Consider the following 16,666-nt stretch of genomic DNA (forward strand, 5'->3'; position numbering starts at 1 on the left):
TGTCAACACGTTGTTACTCAGCGCTGTCAACACGTTGTTACTCAACACTGTCAACACGTTGTTACTCAGCGCTGTCAACACGTTGTTACTCAGCGCTGTCAACACGTTGTTACTCAACACTTTCAACACGTTGTTACTCAGAGCTGTCAACACGTTGTTCAACACGTTCAGAAGCCACGTTCTCCCTACTTCTTACTATAACTCAACCTAGAGGCATATGCTGTCTGGGATAGGCCACATCATTTTAAAAACCTGTCAATGTAATATTTTAGTTACAGGAAGCCTGTTTCTAAACTAGGATTTCAGGAGAACTGTCATTTCAGAGATTCATAATTGTTCATTTTTCCTTTCAACAGGTCCAATATTTCTTCAAGATTTTGGATGGATGAAGTCTATTATTTTACACAAAAACACATTCCATTTCTATGAGTATGTACTGAAATAAAAGAGACATTGACCACAGAATAATTTCTCCATTTATTTGTCTTTACGATCTTACCCAGATGGACTCCTGACGAGTGTCCGGATGTTCAACATTGATCACTTTTACACCAACAAAACCTCCTATTACACAGGGTACTGCATTGCTTCTGATACTCTAACTTTTTGACCAGCGACTTTGGTATCGGATCCATACATTACACTTTTTCCTGCGGGAAAAAAATTGTACAACTGCATAAATATAAAACTCTTCCACCATGAAAATGACTAACATTCATTAGAAAGTTACACCACGTCATGTGATGTCTCCAGCAAATAAAAGGGTTGGTTTTAAAAACACAGTTGCTGTCAGTGTTTCCATGGAGGAGGAAGGAAGATAGTCTTCCCTGCCTGCTGCAGGACACAGAACACTGCTCTAGACTACATGGAGGAGGAGGAGGAGGAGAAGCATTGAACATAGAGAGGAAGAGGAGGAGAAGCATTGAACATAGAGAGGAAGAGGAGGAGAAGCATTGAACATAGAGAGGAAGAGGAGGAGAAGCATTGAACATAGAGAGGAAGAGGAGGAGAAGCATTGAACATAGAGAGGAAGAGGAGGAGAAGCATTGAACATAGAGAGGAAGAGGAGGAGAAGCATTGAACATAGAGAGGAAGAGGAGGAGAAGCATTGAACATAGAGAGGAAGAGGAGGAGAAGCATTGAACATAGAGAGGAAGAGGAGGAGAAGCATTGAACATAGAGGAAGAGGAGGAGAAGCCTTGAACATAGAGAGGAAGAGAAGCCTTGAACATAGAGAGGAAGAGGAGAAGCCTTGAACATAGAGAGGAAGAGGAGGAGAAGCCTTGAACATTGAGGAAGAGGAGGAGAAGCATTGAACATTGAGGAAGAGGAGGAGAAGCATTGAACATTGAGGAAGAGGAGGAGAAGCATTGAACATTGAGAGGAAGGGGAGAAGCATTGAACATAGAGAGGAAGAGGAGGAGAAGCATTGACCATAGAGAGGAGGAGGAGAAGCATTGAACATAGAGAGAGGAGAAGCATTGAACATAGAGGAAGAGGAGGAGAAGCATTGAACATAGAGGAGGATGAGAAGCATTGAACATAGAGAGGAAGAGGAGGAGAAGCATTGAACATAGAGGAGGAGGAGGAGAAGCATTGAACATAGAGAGGAGGAGGAGAAGCATTGAACATAGAGAGGAGGAGGAGAAGCATTGAACATAGAGGAGGAGGAGGAGAAGCATTGAACATAGAGGAGGAGGAGGAGAAGCATTGAACATACAGAGAGGAGGAGAAGCATTGAACATAGAGAGAGGAGGAGAAGCATTGAACATAGAGAGAGGAGGAGAAGCATTGAACATAGAGAGGAAGAGGAGGAGAAGCATTGAACATAGAGGAGGAGGAGAAGCATTGAACAGAGAGGAGGAGGAGAAGCATTGAACATAGAGAGGAAGAGGATGAGAAGCATTGAACATAGAGAGGAAGAGGAGGAGAAGCATTGAACATAGAGAGGAAGAGGAGGAGAAGCATTGAACATAGAGAGGAAGAGGAGGAGAAGCATTGAACATAGAGAGGAAGAGGAGGAGAAGCATTGAACATAGAGAGGAAGAGGAGGAGAAGCATTGAACATAGAGAGGAAGAGGAGGAGAAGCATTGAACATAGAGAGGAAGAGGAGTAGAAGCATTGAACATAGAGAGGAAGAGGAGTAGAAGCATTGAACAGAGAGGAAGAGGAGGAGAAGCATTGAACATAGAGAGGAAGAGGAGGAGAAGCATTGAACATAGAGAGGAAGAGGAGGAGAAGCATTGAACATAGAGAGGAAGAGGAGGAGAAGCATTGAACATAGAGAGGAAGAGGAGGAGAAGCATTGAACATAGAGAGGAGGAGGAGGAGAAGCATTGAACATAGAGGGGAGGAGGAGAAGCATTGAACATCGAGAGAGGAGGAGGAGAAGCATTGAACATCGAGAGAGGAGGAGAAGCATTGAACATAGAGAGAGGAGGAGAAGCATTGAACATAGAGAGAGGAGAAGCATTGAACATAGAGAGAGGAGGAGAAGCATTGAACATAGAGAGAGGAGGAGAAGCATTGAACATAGAGAGAGGAGGAGAAGCATCGAACATAGAGAGAGGACTATCAAACAAGACATTTCATTAAACCCTCTGTCCCATATTAAAGTTGATGCAAAAAGAAAAAGAGTAATGTAGAAATATTGTCCCACAATCAACTGAAGAAGACACAGGAAAAGCATTCCAGGGAGTGCATCCGTTTACTGACAGACTTGGAGATCAGAGCGTACCATGCCAGTATTTTCAGTTAGTAAGAGCACATTAACACATATCCACACACTCACATTAAAACACAAACACACCTTGGACCACTAAAGCTGGCTGACATAAGACAACAGAAATTACAACATGGCTTGGAAAGGACCACTGTATGCCACTACTGTACTGGACACTCCAAACATATATAGAAACCACATTAGGCAGAATACTTGGGGGGGACAGACAGAAACACTGCTCGCTACATATCAGTAGTGGAATTGCAATTTACAGTAAGAGATGAACATGTCCCATGGCTCAGGGACTTCTCATTTACAGTAGAATAAATATGTTGCTATTGCTACTCTTCCTGTAAAGTACATTCTAACCCTAGACATTATGCAGGAAGCCAGTGTAGTGTACATTCTAACCCTAGACATTATGCAGAAAAGCCAGTGTAGTGTACACAGATTGACTCTAGGTCAAGTATATTATTAAAGTTTGTTCCAAGACTAGTCGTGTTTTTAATATAACTATTTTTTTTTTTCTAAATCATCTTGTTTTGAAATGTGGGAAGATAACAGTGTGTTTTTCTGAGGTCATGAATTGGTGATGGTGAACTTAACGTCAAATCGTCCTTGGTAGCGATCTTTCTCGCTGTAGTCAATGTTCGCTCCATACACTTTGCACTCAAGACGCAGCTCCTCGTTGAAGGTGAGGTTGGTAAACTGGATGGCCACCAGAGGTTGTAGGTAATTGGGGTGCAGCAGCTTGCCATAGTAGGGGTAGTACTGGAGGGGGAACCCCATGCCCATGCCATAGTACTTGATCTCACCAATCTTGCTAGCATCCTCCTCTCTCTGTGGAGAATGACATCACAGTGTTGGATCTTTTTCCTAAGGTATAATCTAGTTCTATATTACAATTGAATATAGCCTAAATCTAGCAGGACTAAAAAGCACATGCAGAGAACAAGCATAGCATTTATCCCTGACAGCGTGATGTAAGGGAACAAACAAGTTAATTGTATGGTTGTATCAGAAATGGCACCCTTTTGACCAGAACCCTATTGGCCCTGGTCAAAATGACAGTGCACTATATAGGGGAAAGGGTGCCATTTTGGATGCCGTCTATATGATATGCTTCCCAGTCCCGTGCGAGGCGTACCTTGTTCTGACAGTGGATGGGGATAACATTGGTCTGGACTCTGCTCTGGCCGGCTTCAGGGACGGAGGCATTGTTGGTTGGAGGCTGAAACAAAACCCAGACAGACCAATCAGCATTATCGTATTAACCTAACCCTGACAGACCAATCAGCATTATCGTATTAACCTAACCCTGACAGACCGATCAGCATTATCGTATTAACCTAACCCTGACAGACCAATCAGCATGATCGTATTAACCTAACCCTGACAGACCGATCAGCATTATCGTATTAACCTAACCCTGACAGACCAATCAGCATGATCGTATTAACCTAACCCTGAAGGACCAATCAGCATTATCGTATTAACCTAACCCTGACAGACCAATCAGCATTATCGTATTAACCTAACCCTGACAGACCAATCAGCATTATCGTATTAACCTAACCCTGACAGACCAATCAGCATTATCGTATTAACCTAACCCTGACAGACCAATCAGCATTATCGTATTAACCTAACCCTGACAGACCAATCAGCATTATCGTATTAACCTACCCTGAAGGACCAATCAGCATTATCGTATTAACCTAACCCAGACAGACCAATCAGCATTATCGTATTAACCTAACCCTGACAGACCAATCAGCATTATCGTATTAACCTAACCCTGACAGACCAATCAGCATTATCGTATTAACCTAACCCTGACAGACCAATCAGCATTATCGTATTAACCTAACCCTGACAGACCAATCAGCATTATTGTATTAGCCTAACCCTGACAGACCAATCAGCATTATTGTATTAACCTAACCCTGACAGACCCAACAGCATTATTGTATTAACCTAACCCTGACAGACCAAGCAGCATTATCGTATTAACCTAACCCTGACAGACCAATCAGCATTATTGTATTAACCTAACCCTGACAGACCAATCAGCATTATCGTATTAACCTAACCCTGACAGACCAATCAGCATTATCGTATTAACCTAACCCTGGCAGACCAATCAGCATTATCATATTAACCTAACCCTGGCAGACCCAGCAGCATTATTGTATTAACCTAACTCTGACAGACCAATTAGCATTGTCGTATTAACCTAACCCTGACAGACCAATCAGCATTATCGTATTGCCCTAACCCTGACGGACCAATCAGCATTATCGTATTAACCTAACCCTGACAGACCAATCAGCATTATCGTATTAACCTAACCCTGACAGACCAATCAGCATTATTGTATTAACCTAACCCTGGCAGACCCAGCAGCATTATCGTATTAACCTAACTCTGACAGACCAATTAGCATTATCGTATTAACCTAACCCTGACAGACCAATCAGCATTATCGTATTAACCTAACTCTGACAGGGCAATTAGCATTATCGTATTAACCTAACCCTGGCAGACCAATCAGCATTATCGTATTGCCCTACCCCTGACAGACCAATCAGCATTATCGTATTAACCTACCCCTGACAGACCAATCAGCATTATCGTATTAACCTAACCCTGACAGACCAATCAGCATTATCGTATTAACCTAACCCTGACAGACCAATCAGCATTATCGTATTAACCTAACCCTGACAGACCCAGCAGCATTATTGTATTAGCCTAACCCTGACAGACCAATCAGCATTATTGTATTAACCTAACCCTGACAGACCCAACAGCATTATCGTATTAACCTAACCCTGACAGACCAATCAGCATTATCATATTAACCTAACCCTGACAGACCAATCAGCATTATCGTATTAACCTAACCCTGACAGACCCAACAGCATTATTGTATTAACCTAACCCTGACAGACCAATCAGCATTATTGTATTAACCTAACCCTGACAGACCAATCAGCATTATTGTATTAACCTAACCCTGACAGACCCATCAGCATTATCGTATTAACCTAACCCTGACAGACCAATCAGCATTATCGTATTAACCTAACCCTGACAGACCCAGCAGCATTATTGTATTAGCCTAACCCTGACAGACCAATCAGCATTATTGTATTAACCTAACCCTGACAGACCCAACAGCATTATCGTATTAACCTAACCCTGACAGACCCAACAGCATTATTGTATTAACCTAACCCTGACAGACCCAACAGCATTATTGTATTAACCTAACCCTGACAGACCAATCAGCATTATTGTATTAACCTAACACTGACAGACCAATCAGCATTATTGTATTAACCTAACCCTGACAGACCAATCAGCATTATCGTATTAACCTAACACTGACAGACCAATCAGCATTATTGTATTAACCTAACCCTGACAGACCCAACAGCATTATCGTATTAACCTAACCCTGACAGACCAATCAGCATTATCGTATTAACCTAACACTGACAGACCAATCAGCATTATTGTATTAACCTAACCCTGACAGACCCAACAGCATTATTGTATTAACCTAACCCTGACAGACCAATCAGCATTATTGTATTAACCTAACACTGACAGACCAATCAGCATTATTGTATTAACCTAACCCTGACAGACCAATCAGCATTATCGTATTAACCTAACCCTGACAGACCCAACAGCATTATCGTATTAACCTAACCCTGACAGACCCAACAGCATTATTGTATTAGCCTAACCCTGACAGACCAATCAGCATTATCGTATTAACCTAACCCTGACAGACCAATCAGCATTATTGTATTAACCTAACCCTGACAGACCAATCAGCATTATCGTATTAACCTAACCCTGACAGACCAATCAGCATTATCGTATTAACCTAACCCTGACAGACCAATCAGCATTATCGTATTAACCTAACCCTGACAGACCAATCAGCATTATTGTATTAACCTAACCCTGACAGACCAATCAGCATTATTGTATTAACCTAACCCTAACAGACCAATCAGCATTATCGTATTAACCTAACCCTGACAGACCCAACAGCATTATTGTATTAACCTAACCCTGACAGACCAATCAGCATTATTGTATTAACCTAACCCTGACAGACCAATCAGCATTATCGTATTAACCTAACCCTGACAGACCTATCAGCATTATCGTATTAACCTAACCCTGACAGACCAATCAGCATTATCGTATTAACCTAACCCTGACAGACCCAACAGCATTATTGTATTAACCTAACCCTGACAGACCAATCAGCATTATCGTATTAACCTAACCCTGACAGACCGATCAGCATTATCGTATTAACCTAACCCTGACAGACCAATCAGCATTATTGTATTAACCTAACCCTGACAGACCAATCAGCATTATTGTATTAACCTAACACTGACAGACCAATCAGCATTATTGTATTAACCTAACACTGACAGACCAATCAGCATTATCGTATTAACCTAACCCTGACAGACCAATCAGCATTATTGTATTAACCTAACCCTAACAGACCAATCAGCATTATCGTATTAACCTAACCCTGACAGACCCAACAGCATTATTGTATTAACCTAACCCTGACAGACCAATCAGCATTATTGTATTAACCTAACCCTGACAGACCAATCAGCATTATCGTATTAACCTAACCCTGACAGACCTATCAGCATTATCGTATTAACCTAACCCTGACAGACCAATCAGCATTATCGTATTAACCTAACCCTGACAGACCCAACAGCATTATTGTATTAACCTAACCCTGACAGACCAATCAGCATTATCGTATTAACCTAACCCTGACAGACCGATCAGCATTATCGTATTAACCTAACCCTGACAGACCAATCAGCATTATTGTATTAACCTAACCCTGACAGACCAATCAGCATTATTGTATTAACCTAACACTGACAGACCAATCAGCATTATTGTATTAACCTAACACTGACAGACCAATCAGCATTATCGTATTAACCTAACCCTGACAGACCAATCAGCATTATCGTATTAACCTAACCCTGACAGACCCAACAGCATTATCGTATTAACCTAACCCTGACAGACGGTTAAGGCTGTTTCAGGTCTGGAGGGTCTGTTGATCCAGGCTGTGTTTCAGGTCTGGAGGGTCTGTTGATCCAGGCTGTGTTTCAGGTCTGGAGGGTCTGTTGATCCAGGCTGTGTTTCAGGTCTGGAGGGTCTGTTGATCCAGGCTGTGTTTCAGGTCTGGAGGGTCTGATACAGGCTGTGTTTCAGGTCTGGAGGGTCTGTTGATACAGGCTGTGTTTCAGGTCTGGAGGGTCTGTAGATCCAGGCTGTGTTTCAGGTCTGGAGGGTCTGTTGATCCAGGCTGTGTTTCAGGTCTGGAGGGTCTGTTGATCCAGGCTGTGTTTCAGGTCTGGAGGGTCTGTAGATCCAGGCTGTGTTTCAGGTCTGGAGGGTCTGTTGATCCAGGCTGTGTTTCAGGTCTGGAGGGTCTGTTGATCCAGGCTGTGTTTCAGGTCTGGAGGGTCTGATACAGGCTGTGTTTCAGGTCTGGAGGGTCTGTTGATACAGGCTGTGTTTCAGGTCTGGAGGGTCTGTAGATCCAGGCTGTGTTTCAGGTCTGGAGGGTCTGTTGATCCAGGCTGTGTTTCAGGTCTGGAGGGTCTGTTGATCCAGGCTGTGTTTCAGGTCTGGAGGGTCTGTAGATCCAGGCTGTGTTTCAGGTCTGGAGGGTCTGTTGATCCAGGCTGTGTTTCAGGTCTGGAGGGTCTGTTGATCCAGGCTGTGTTTCAATAAATAAAAGGTTATTCTGCGTGTGGACCGAAGAGTCTTCCGGGACTGAATGGGACGCGTCATGTTCGAGCAGCAGTTGTTCAGTTTTGGGGGTTTTCCTCACTGGTTATCTAGACGTATCAAGATGGGCGAAGGCGGCGCTTAAACGGCGGCATCACCTTGAATGCTTGGTGTGCGCCGGCATGAATCATAAAGGGGGTGGGGCTTTGGCTGAGAGTTTCCTTGCGAGGGTAGAGACTTTGTTTTTGGCTGAGAGTTTCCTTGCGATGGTAGAGACTTTGTTTTTGGCTGAGAGTTTCCTTGCGAGGGTAGAGACTTTGTTTTTGGCTGAGAGTTTCCTTGCGATGGTAGAGACTTTGTTTTTGGCTGAGAGTTTCCTTGCGATGGTAGAGACTTTGTTTTTGGCTGAGAGTTTCCTTGCGATGGTAGAGACTTTGTTTTTGGCTGAGAGTTTCCTTGCGAGGGTAGAGACTTTGTTTTTGGCTGAGAGTTTCCTTGCGGGTAGAGACTTTGTTTTTGGCTGAGAGTTTCCTTGCGAGGGTAGAGACTTTGTTTTTGGCTGAGAGTTTCCTTGCGAGGGTAGAGACTTTGTTTTTGGCTGAGAGTTTCCTTGCGAGGGTAGAGACTTTGTTTTTGGCTGAGAGTTTCCTTGCGAGGGTAGAGACTTTGTTTTTGGCTGAGAGTTTCCTTGCGAGGGTAGAGACTTTGTTTTTGGCTGAGAGTTTCCTTGCGAGGGTAGAGACTTTGTTTTTGGCTGAGAGTTTCCTTGCGATGGTAGAGACTTTGTTTTTGGCTGAGAGTTTCCTTGCGATGGTAGAGACTTTGTTTTTGGCTGAGAGTTTCCTTGCGATGGTAGAGACTTTGTTTTTGGCTGAGAGTTTCCTTGCGAGGGTAGAGACTTTGTTTTTGCTGGAACTCTCAATATCGAACACGTATGGACCCAGAAGTGAATCCCACAGCTGACCAAATTACACAAGACTTGACTTCTACTTTAACCAAGCTTAATCAATGGTATAAACTAGTTTAGCGTGGGGCAGGTGGACATACCCTTGGTCGGAAGTTGATGATCCTGTTGAGCTTGGCGATCAGACAGGGTTTCCCATCCTTGAAGCCAAAGTTTTCATCTTGACCATCCAGACCAGCACAGGGTCCCAGCAAGGTCCGCTTGAACCTGCAGGCCTTCCTCACTCCAGCGTCACTCTCCAGCTCACCACGGTCCCTGTACGATTCAGGTAATTCTACAGGCACAGAGAGACCAATTACATCAGTCACCTGAGCAGACAATATAGACCAGTAACTAAACCCTAACAGGGTACATTAATAACCCAGACACAGCATAACTAAACCCTAACAGGGTACATTAATGCATTAATACACCAGACACAGCATAACTAAACCCTAACAGGGTACATTCATGCATTAATACACCAGACACAGCATAACTAAACCCTAACAGGGTACATTAATAACCCAGACACAGCATAACTAAACCCTAACAGGGTACATTAATGCATTAATACACCAGACACAGCATAACTAAACCCTAACAGGGTACATTAATACATTAATACACCAGACACAGCATAACTAAACCCTAACAGGGTACATTAATACACCAGTCACAGCATAACTAAACCCTAACAGGGTACATTAATACACCAGACACAGCATAACTAAACCCTAACAGGGTACATTAATAACCCAGACACAGCATAACTAAACCCTAACAGGGTACATTAATACACCAGTCACAGCATAACTAAACCCTAACTAGTCTGTACCAGGGTCTACTACTCTGTACTAGTCTGTACCAGGGTCTACTAGTCTGAACTAGTTTCTACTTGGCTGTACTAGTCTGTACTAGTGTCTGCTAGTCTGTACTAGGGTCTACTAGTCTGAACTAGTTTCTACGAGTCTGTCCTAGGGTCTACTAGTCTGAACTAGTTTCTACGAGTCTGTACTAGGGTCTACTAGTTTGTACCAAGGTCTACTAGTCTGTACCAGGGTCTACTAGTCTGTACCAGGGTCTACTAGTCTGTACCAGGGTCTACTAGTCTGTACTAGGGTCTACTAGTCTGTACTAGGGTCTACTAGTCTGTACTAGGGTCTACTAGTCTGTACTAGGGTCTACTAGTCTGAACTAGTTTCTACTAGTCTGTACTAGTGTCCTCTAGGGTCTACTAGTCTGTACCAGGGTCTACTAGTCTGTACCAGGGTCTACTAGTCTGTACTAGGGTCTACTAGTCTGTACTAGGGTCTACTAGTTTGTACCAAGGTCTACTAGTCTGTACCAGGGTCTACTAGTCTGAACAAGTTTCTACTAGTCTGAACTAGTTTCTGCTAGGCTGTATTAGTGTCCGCTAGTGTCTACTAGTCTGTACCAGGGTCTACTAGTCTGTACCAGGGTCCAGTAGTCTGTACCAGGGTCTACTAGTCTGAACTAGTTTCTACTAGTCTGTACTAGTGTCAGCTAGTCTGTACTAGTGTCAACTAGCCTGTACTAGTGTCAACTAGCCTGTACTAGTGTCAGCTAGCCTGTACTAGTGTCAGCTAGCCTGTACTAGTGTCAGCTAGCCTGTACTAGTGTCAGCTAGCCTGTACTAGTGTCAGCTAGCCTGTACTAGTGTCAGCTAGCCTGTACTAGTGTCAGCTAGTCTGTGCTAGTGTCCACTAGTCTGTACTAGCCTGTACTAGTGTCAACTAGCCTGTACTAGTGTCAACTAGCCTGTACTAGTGTCAGCTAGCCTGTACTAGTGTCAGCTAGTCTGTACTAGTGTCAGCTAGTCTGTGCTAGTGTCCACTAGTCTGTACTAGTCTGTACTAGTGTCTAGTAGTCTGTACTAGGGTCTACTAGTCTGAACTAGTTTCTACTAGTCTGTACTAGTGTCAGCTAGTCTGTACTCGTGTCAGCTAGCCTGTACTAGTGTCAGCTAGTCTGTACTCGTGTCAGCTAGCCTGTGCTAGTGTCAGCTAGCCTGTGCTAGTGTCAGCTAGTCTGTGCTAGTGTCTGCTAGTCTGTACCAGGGTCTGCTAGTCTGTACCAGGGTCTACTAGTCTGTACCAGGGTCTGCTAGTCTGTACCAGGGTCTGCTAGTCTGTACTAGTGTCTGCTAGCCTGTACTAGTGTCTGCTAGCCTGTACTAGTGTCTGCTAGTCTGTACCAGGGTCTGCTAGTCTGTACCAGGGTCTGCTAGTCTGTACCAGGGTCTGCTAGTCTGTACCAGGGTCTGCTAGTCTGTACCAGGGTCTGCTAGTCTGTACCAGGGTCTGCTAGTCTGTACCAGGGTCTACTAGTCTGTACCAGGGTCTACTAGTCTGTACCAGGGTCTGCTAGTCTGTACCAGGGTCTGCTAGTCTGTACCAGGGTCTACTAGTCTGTACCAGGGTCTACTAGTCTGTACCAGGGTCTACTAGTCTGTACCAGGGTCTGCTAGTCTGTACCAGGGTCTGCTAGTCTGTACCAGGGTCTGCTAGTCTGTACCAGGGTCTACTAGTCTGTACCAGGGTCTACTAGTCTGTACCAGGGTCTGCTAGTCTGTACCAGGGTCTGCTAGTCTGTACCAGGGTCTACTAGTCTGTACCAGGGTCTACTAGTCTGTACCAGGGTCTGCTAGTCTGTACCAGGGTCTGCTAGTCTGTACCAGGGTCTGCTAGTCTGTACCAGGGTCTACTAGTCTGTACCAGGGTCTACTAGTCTGTACCAGGGTCTACTAGTCTGTACCAGGGTCTACTAGTCTGTACCAGGGTCTACTAGTCTGTACCAGGGTCTACTAGTCTGTACCAGGGTCTACTAGTCTGTACCAGGGTCTACTAGTCTGTACTAGTGTCTACTAGTCTGAACTAGTTTCTACTAGTCTGTACTAGTGTCAGCTAGTCTGTACTAGTGTCAACTAGCCTGTACTAGTGTCAGCTAGCCTGTACTAGTGTCAGCTAGCCTGTACTAGTGTCAGCTAGTCTGTGCTAGTGTCAGCTAGTCTGTGCTAGTGTCCACTAGTCTGTACTAGTCTGTACTAGTGTCTAGTAGTCTGTACTAGGGTCTAGTAGTCTGTACTAGGGTCTGGTCTACTAGTCTGAACTAGTTTCTACTAGTCTGTACTCGTGTCAGCTAGCCTGTACTAGTGTCTGCTAGTCTGTACCAGGGTCTGCTAGTCTGTACCAGGGTCTGCTAGTCTGTACCAGGGTCTACTAGTCTGTACCAGGGTCTACTAGTCTGTGCTAGTGTCTACTAGTGTCAGCTAGTCTGTACTAGTGTCTACTAGTGTCAGCTAGTTTGTACTAGTGTCTGCTAGTTTGTACTAGTGTCTACTCGTTTGTATTAGTGTCTACTCGTTTGTACTCGTGTCTACTCGTTTGTACTAGTGTCTAATAGTTTCTACTAGTGTCTAATAGTTTCTACTAGTCTGTACTAGTTTCTACTAGTTTATACTAGTCTGTACTAGTGTCTACTAGGCTGTACTAGTGTCTACTCGTCTGTACTAGTGTCTACTAGTTTCTACTCGTGTCTAGTAGTCTGTGCTAGTAGTTTCTACTAGTCTGTACTAGTGTCTACTAATCTGTACCCGTGTCTACTAGTCTGTACCAGTGTCTACTAGTTTCTACTAGTCTGTACCAGTGTATACTAGTCTGTACTAGTCTGTAACAGTGTCTACTAGTTTCTACTAGTCTGTACTAGTCTGTACCCGTGTCTACTAGTCTGTACTAGTGTCTACTAGTTTCTACTAGTCTGTACTTGCCTCCACAGTCTTCGTACTTGTTCTGGTCGGTCTGCTTCTCCTCATCGTACATCTCCAGGAAGTCCTTGATGCTCTTGGTGTATTTCAGATACGTCTCCACATCGTTGACGTTGTAAGAGATCTCAAACTTCTCAGAGCGGGGGGTGTGGGATAGACCTGTAGATAGACAACACACTGGGTCAGTATGGATGACAGACAACACACTGGGTCAGTATGGATGATAGACCTGTAGATAGACAACACACTGGGTCAGTATGGATGATAGACCTGTAGATAGACAACACACTGGGTCAGTATGAATGATAGACCTGTAGATAGACAACACACCGGGTCAGTATGGATGATAGACAACACACTGGGTCAGTATGGATGATAGACCTGTAGATAGACAACACACTGGGTCAGTATGGATGATAGACCTGTAGATAGACAACACACTGGGTCAGTATGGATGATAGACCTGTAGATAGACAACACACTGGGTCAGTATGAATGACAGACCTGTAGATAGACAACACACTGGGTCAGTATGGATGATAGACCTGTAGATAGACAACACACTGGGTCAGTATGGATGATAGACAACACACTGGGTCAGTATGGATGATAGACAACACACCGGGTCAGTATGGATGATAGACAACACACTGGGTCAGTATGGATGATAGACCTGTAGATAGACAACACACTGGGTCAGTATGGATGATAGACCTGTAGATAGACAACACACTGGGTCAGTATGGATGATAGACAACACACTGGGTCAGTATGGATGATAGACAACACACTGGGTCAGTATGGATGATAGACAACACACTGGGTCAGTATGGATGATAGACAACACACTGGGTCAGTATGGATGATAGACAACACACTGGGTCAGTATGGATGATAGACCTGTAGATAGACAACACACTGGGTCAGTATGGATGATAGACCTGTAGATAGATAACACACTGGGTCAGTATGAATGATAGACAACACACTGGGTCAGTATAGATGATAGATAGATAGACAACACACTGGGTCAGGGATCAGACCTGTAGATAGACAACACACTGGGTCAGTATGGATGATAGACCTGTAGATAGACAACACACTGGGTCAGTATGGATGATAGACAACACACTGGGTCAGTATGGATGATAGACAACACACTGGGTCAGTATGGATGATAGACCTGTAGATAGACAACACACTGGGTCAGTATGGATGATAGACAACACACTGGGTCAGTATGGATGATAGACCTGTAGATAGACAACACACTGGGTCAGTATGGATGATAGACAACACACTGGGTCAGTATGGATGATAGACCTGTAGATAGACAACACACTGGGTCAGTATGGATGATAGACAACACACTGGGTCAGTATGGATGATAGACCTGTAGATAGACAACACACTGGGTCAGTATGGATGATAGACCTGTAGATAGACAACACACTGGGTCAGTATGGATGATAGACAACATACTGGGTCAGTATGGATGATAGACAACACACTGGGTCAGTATGGATGATAGACAACACACTGGGTCAGTATGGATGATAGACCTGTAGATAGACAACACACTGGGTCAGTATGGATGATAGACAACACACTGGGTCAGTATGGATGATAGACAACACACTGGGTCAGTATGGATGATAGACCTGTAGATAGACAACACACTGGGTCAGTATGGATGATAGACAACACACTGGGTCAGTATGGATGATAGACAACACACAGGGTCAGTATGGATGATAGACCTGTAGATAGACAACACACTGGGTCAGTATGGATGATAGACAACACACTGGGTCAGTATGGATGATAGACAACACACAGGGTCAGTATGGATGATAGACAACACACTGGGTCAGTATGGATGATAGACAACACACTGGGTCAGTATGGATGATAGACAACACACAGGGTCAGTATGGATGATAGACAACACACTGGGTCAGTATGGATGATAGACAACACACTGGGTCAGCATGGATGATAGACAACACACAGGGTCAGCATGGATGATAGACAACACACTGGGTCAGCATGGATGATAGACAACACACAGGGTCAGTATGGATGATAGACAACACACAGGGTCAGTATGGATGATAGACAACACACTGGGTCAGTATGGATGATAGACCTGTAGATAGACAACACACTGGGTCAGTATGGATGATAGACAACACACAGGGTCAGTATGGATGATAGACAACACACTGGGTCAGTATGGATGATAGACAACACACAGGGTCAGTATGGATGATAGACAACACACTGGGTCAGCATGGATGATAGACAACACACAGGGTCAGTATGGATGATAGACAACACACTGGGTCAGTATGGATGATAGACAACACACAGGGTCAGTATGGATGATAGACAACACACAGGGTCAGTATGGATGATAGACAACACACTGGGTCAGCATGGATGATAGACAACACACTGGGTCAGCATGGATGATAGACAACACACAGGGTCAGCATGGATGATAGACAACACACTGGGTCAGCATGGATGATAGACAACACACTGGGTCAGTATGGATGATAGACAACACACTGGGTCAGTATGGATGACAGACAACACACTGGGTCAGCATGGATGACAGACAACACACTGGGTCAGTATGGATGATAGACAACACACTGGGTCAGTATGGATGACAGAAAACACACTGGGTCAGTATGGATGATAGACAACACACAGGGTCAGTATGGATGATAGACAACACACAGGGTCAGCATGGATGATAGACAACACACAGGGTCAGTATGGATGATAGACAACACACTGGGTCAGTATGGATGATAGACAACACACAGGGTCAGTATGGATGATAGACAACACACAGGGTCAGTATGGATGATAGACAACACACTGGGTCAGCATGGATGATAGACAACACACTGGGTCAGCATGGATGATAGACAACACACAGGGTCAGCATGGATGATAGACAACACACTGGGTCAGCATGGATGATAGACAACACACTGGGTCAGTATGGATGATAGACAACACACTGGGTCAGTATGGATGACAGACAACACACTGGGTCAGCATGGATGACAGACAACACACTGGGTCAGTATGGATGATAGACAACACACTGGGTCAGTATGGATGACAGAAAACACACTGGGTCAGTATGGATGATAGACAACACACTGGGTCAGTATGGATGATAGACAACACACTGGGTCAGTATGGATGATAGACAACACACTGGGTCAGTATGGATGATAGACAACACACTGGGTCAGTATGGATGATAGACAACACACAGGGTCAGTATGGATGATAGACAACACACTGGGTCAGTATGGATGATAGACAACACACTGGGTCAGTATGGATGATAGACAACACACTGGGTCAGTATGGATG

The 16,666-nt window shown here is 44.2% G+C and overlaps 1 protein-coding gene across 1 annotated transcript; it reads right to left on the reverse strand.

The window, feature by feature from the left end:
* Positions 1 to 464: 464 nt before the first annotated feature.
* LOC135535272 (sodium/potassium-transporting ATPase subunit beta-233-like) lies at positions 465 to 13,441 on the reverse strand (the record flags this gene model as incomplete). The annotated part of the gene is made up of 4 exons (XM_064961945.1): positions 465 to 3,563; positions 3,871 to 3,954; positions 9,582 to 9,772; positions 13,268 to 13,441. Coding segments are annotated over 4 exons (710 nt in total), but the record flags the coding sequence as incomplete, so codon positions are not given.
* Between the last annotated feature and the right edge of the window lie 3,225 nt (positions 13,442 to 16,666).

This window comes from Oncorhynchus masou, unplaced genomic scaffold, assembly GCF_036934945.1.
Source record: "Oncorhynchus masou masou isolate Uvic2021 unplaced genomic scaffold, UVic_Omas_1.1 unplaced_scaffold_4690, whole genome shotgun sequence".
Classification (NCBI taxonomy): domain Eukaryota; kingdom Metazoa; phylum Chordata; class Actinopteri; order Salmoniformes; family Salmonidae; genus Oncorhynchus; species Oncorhynchus masou.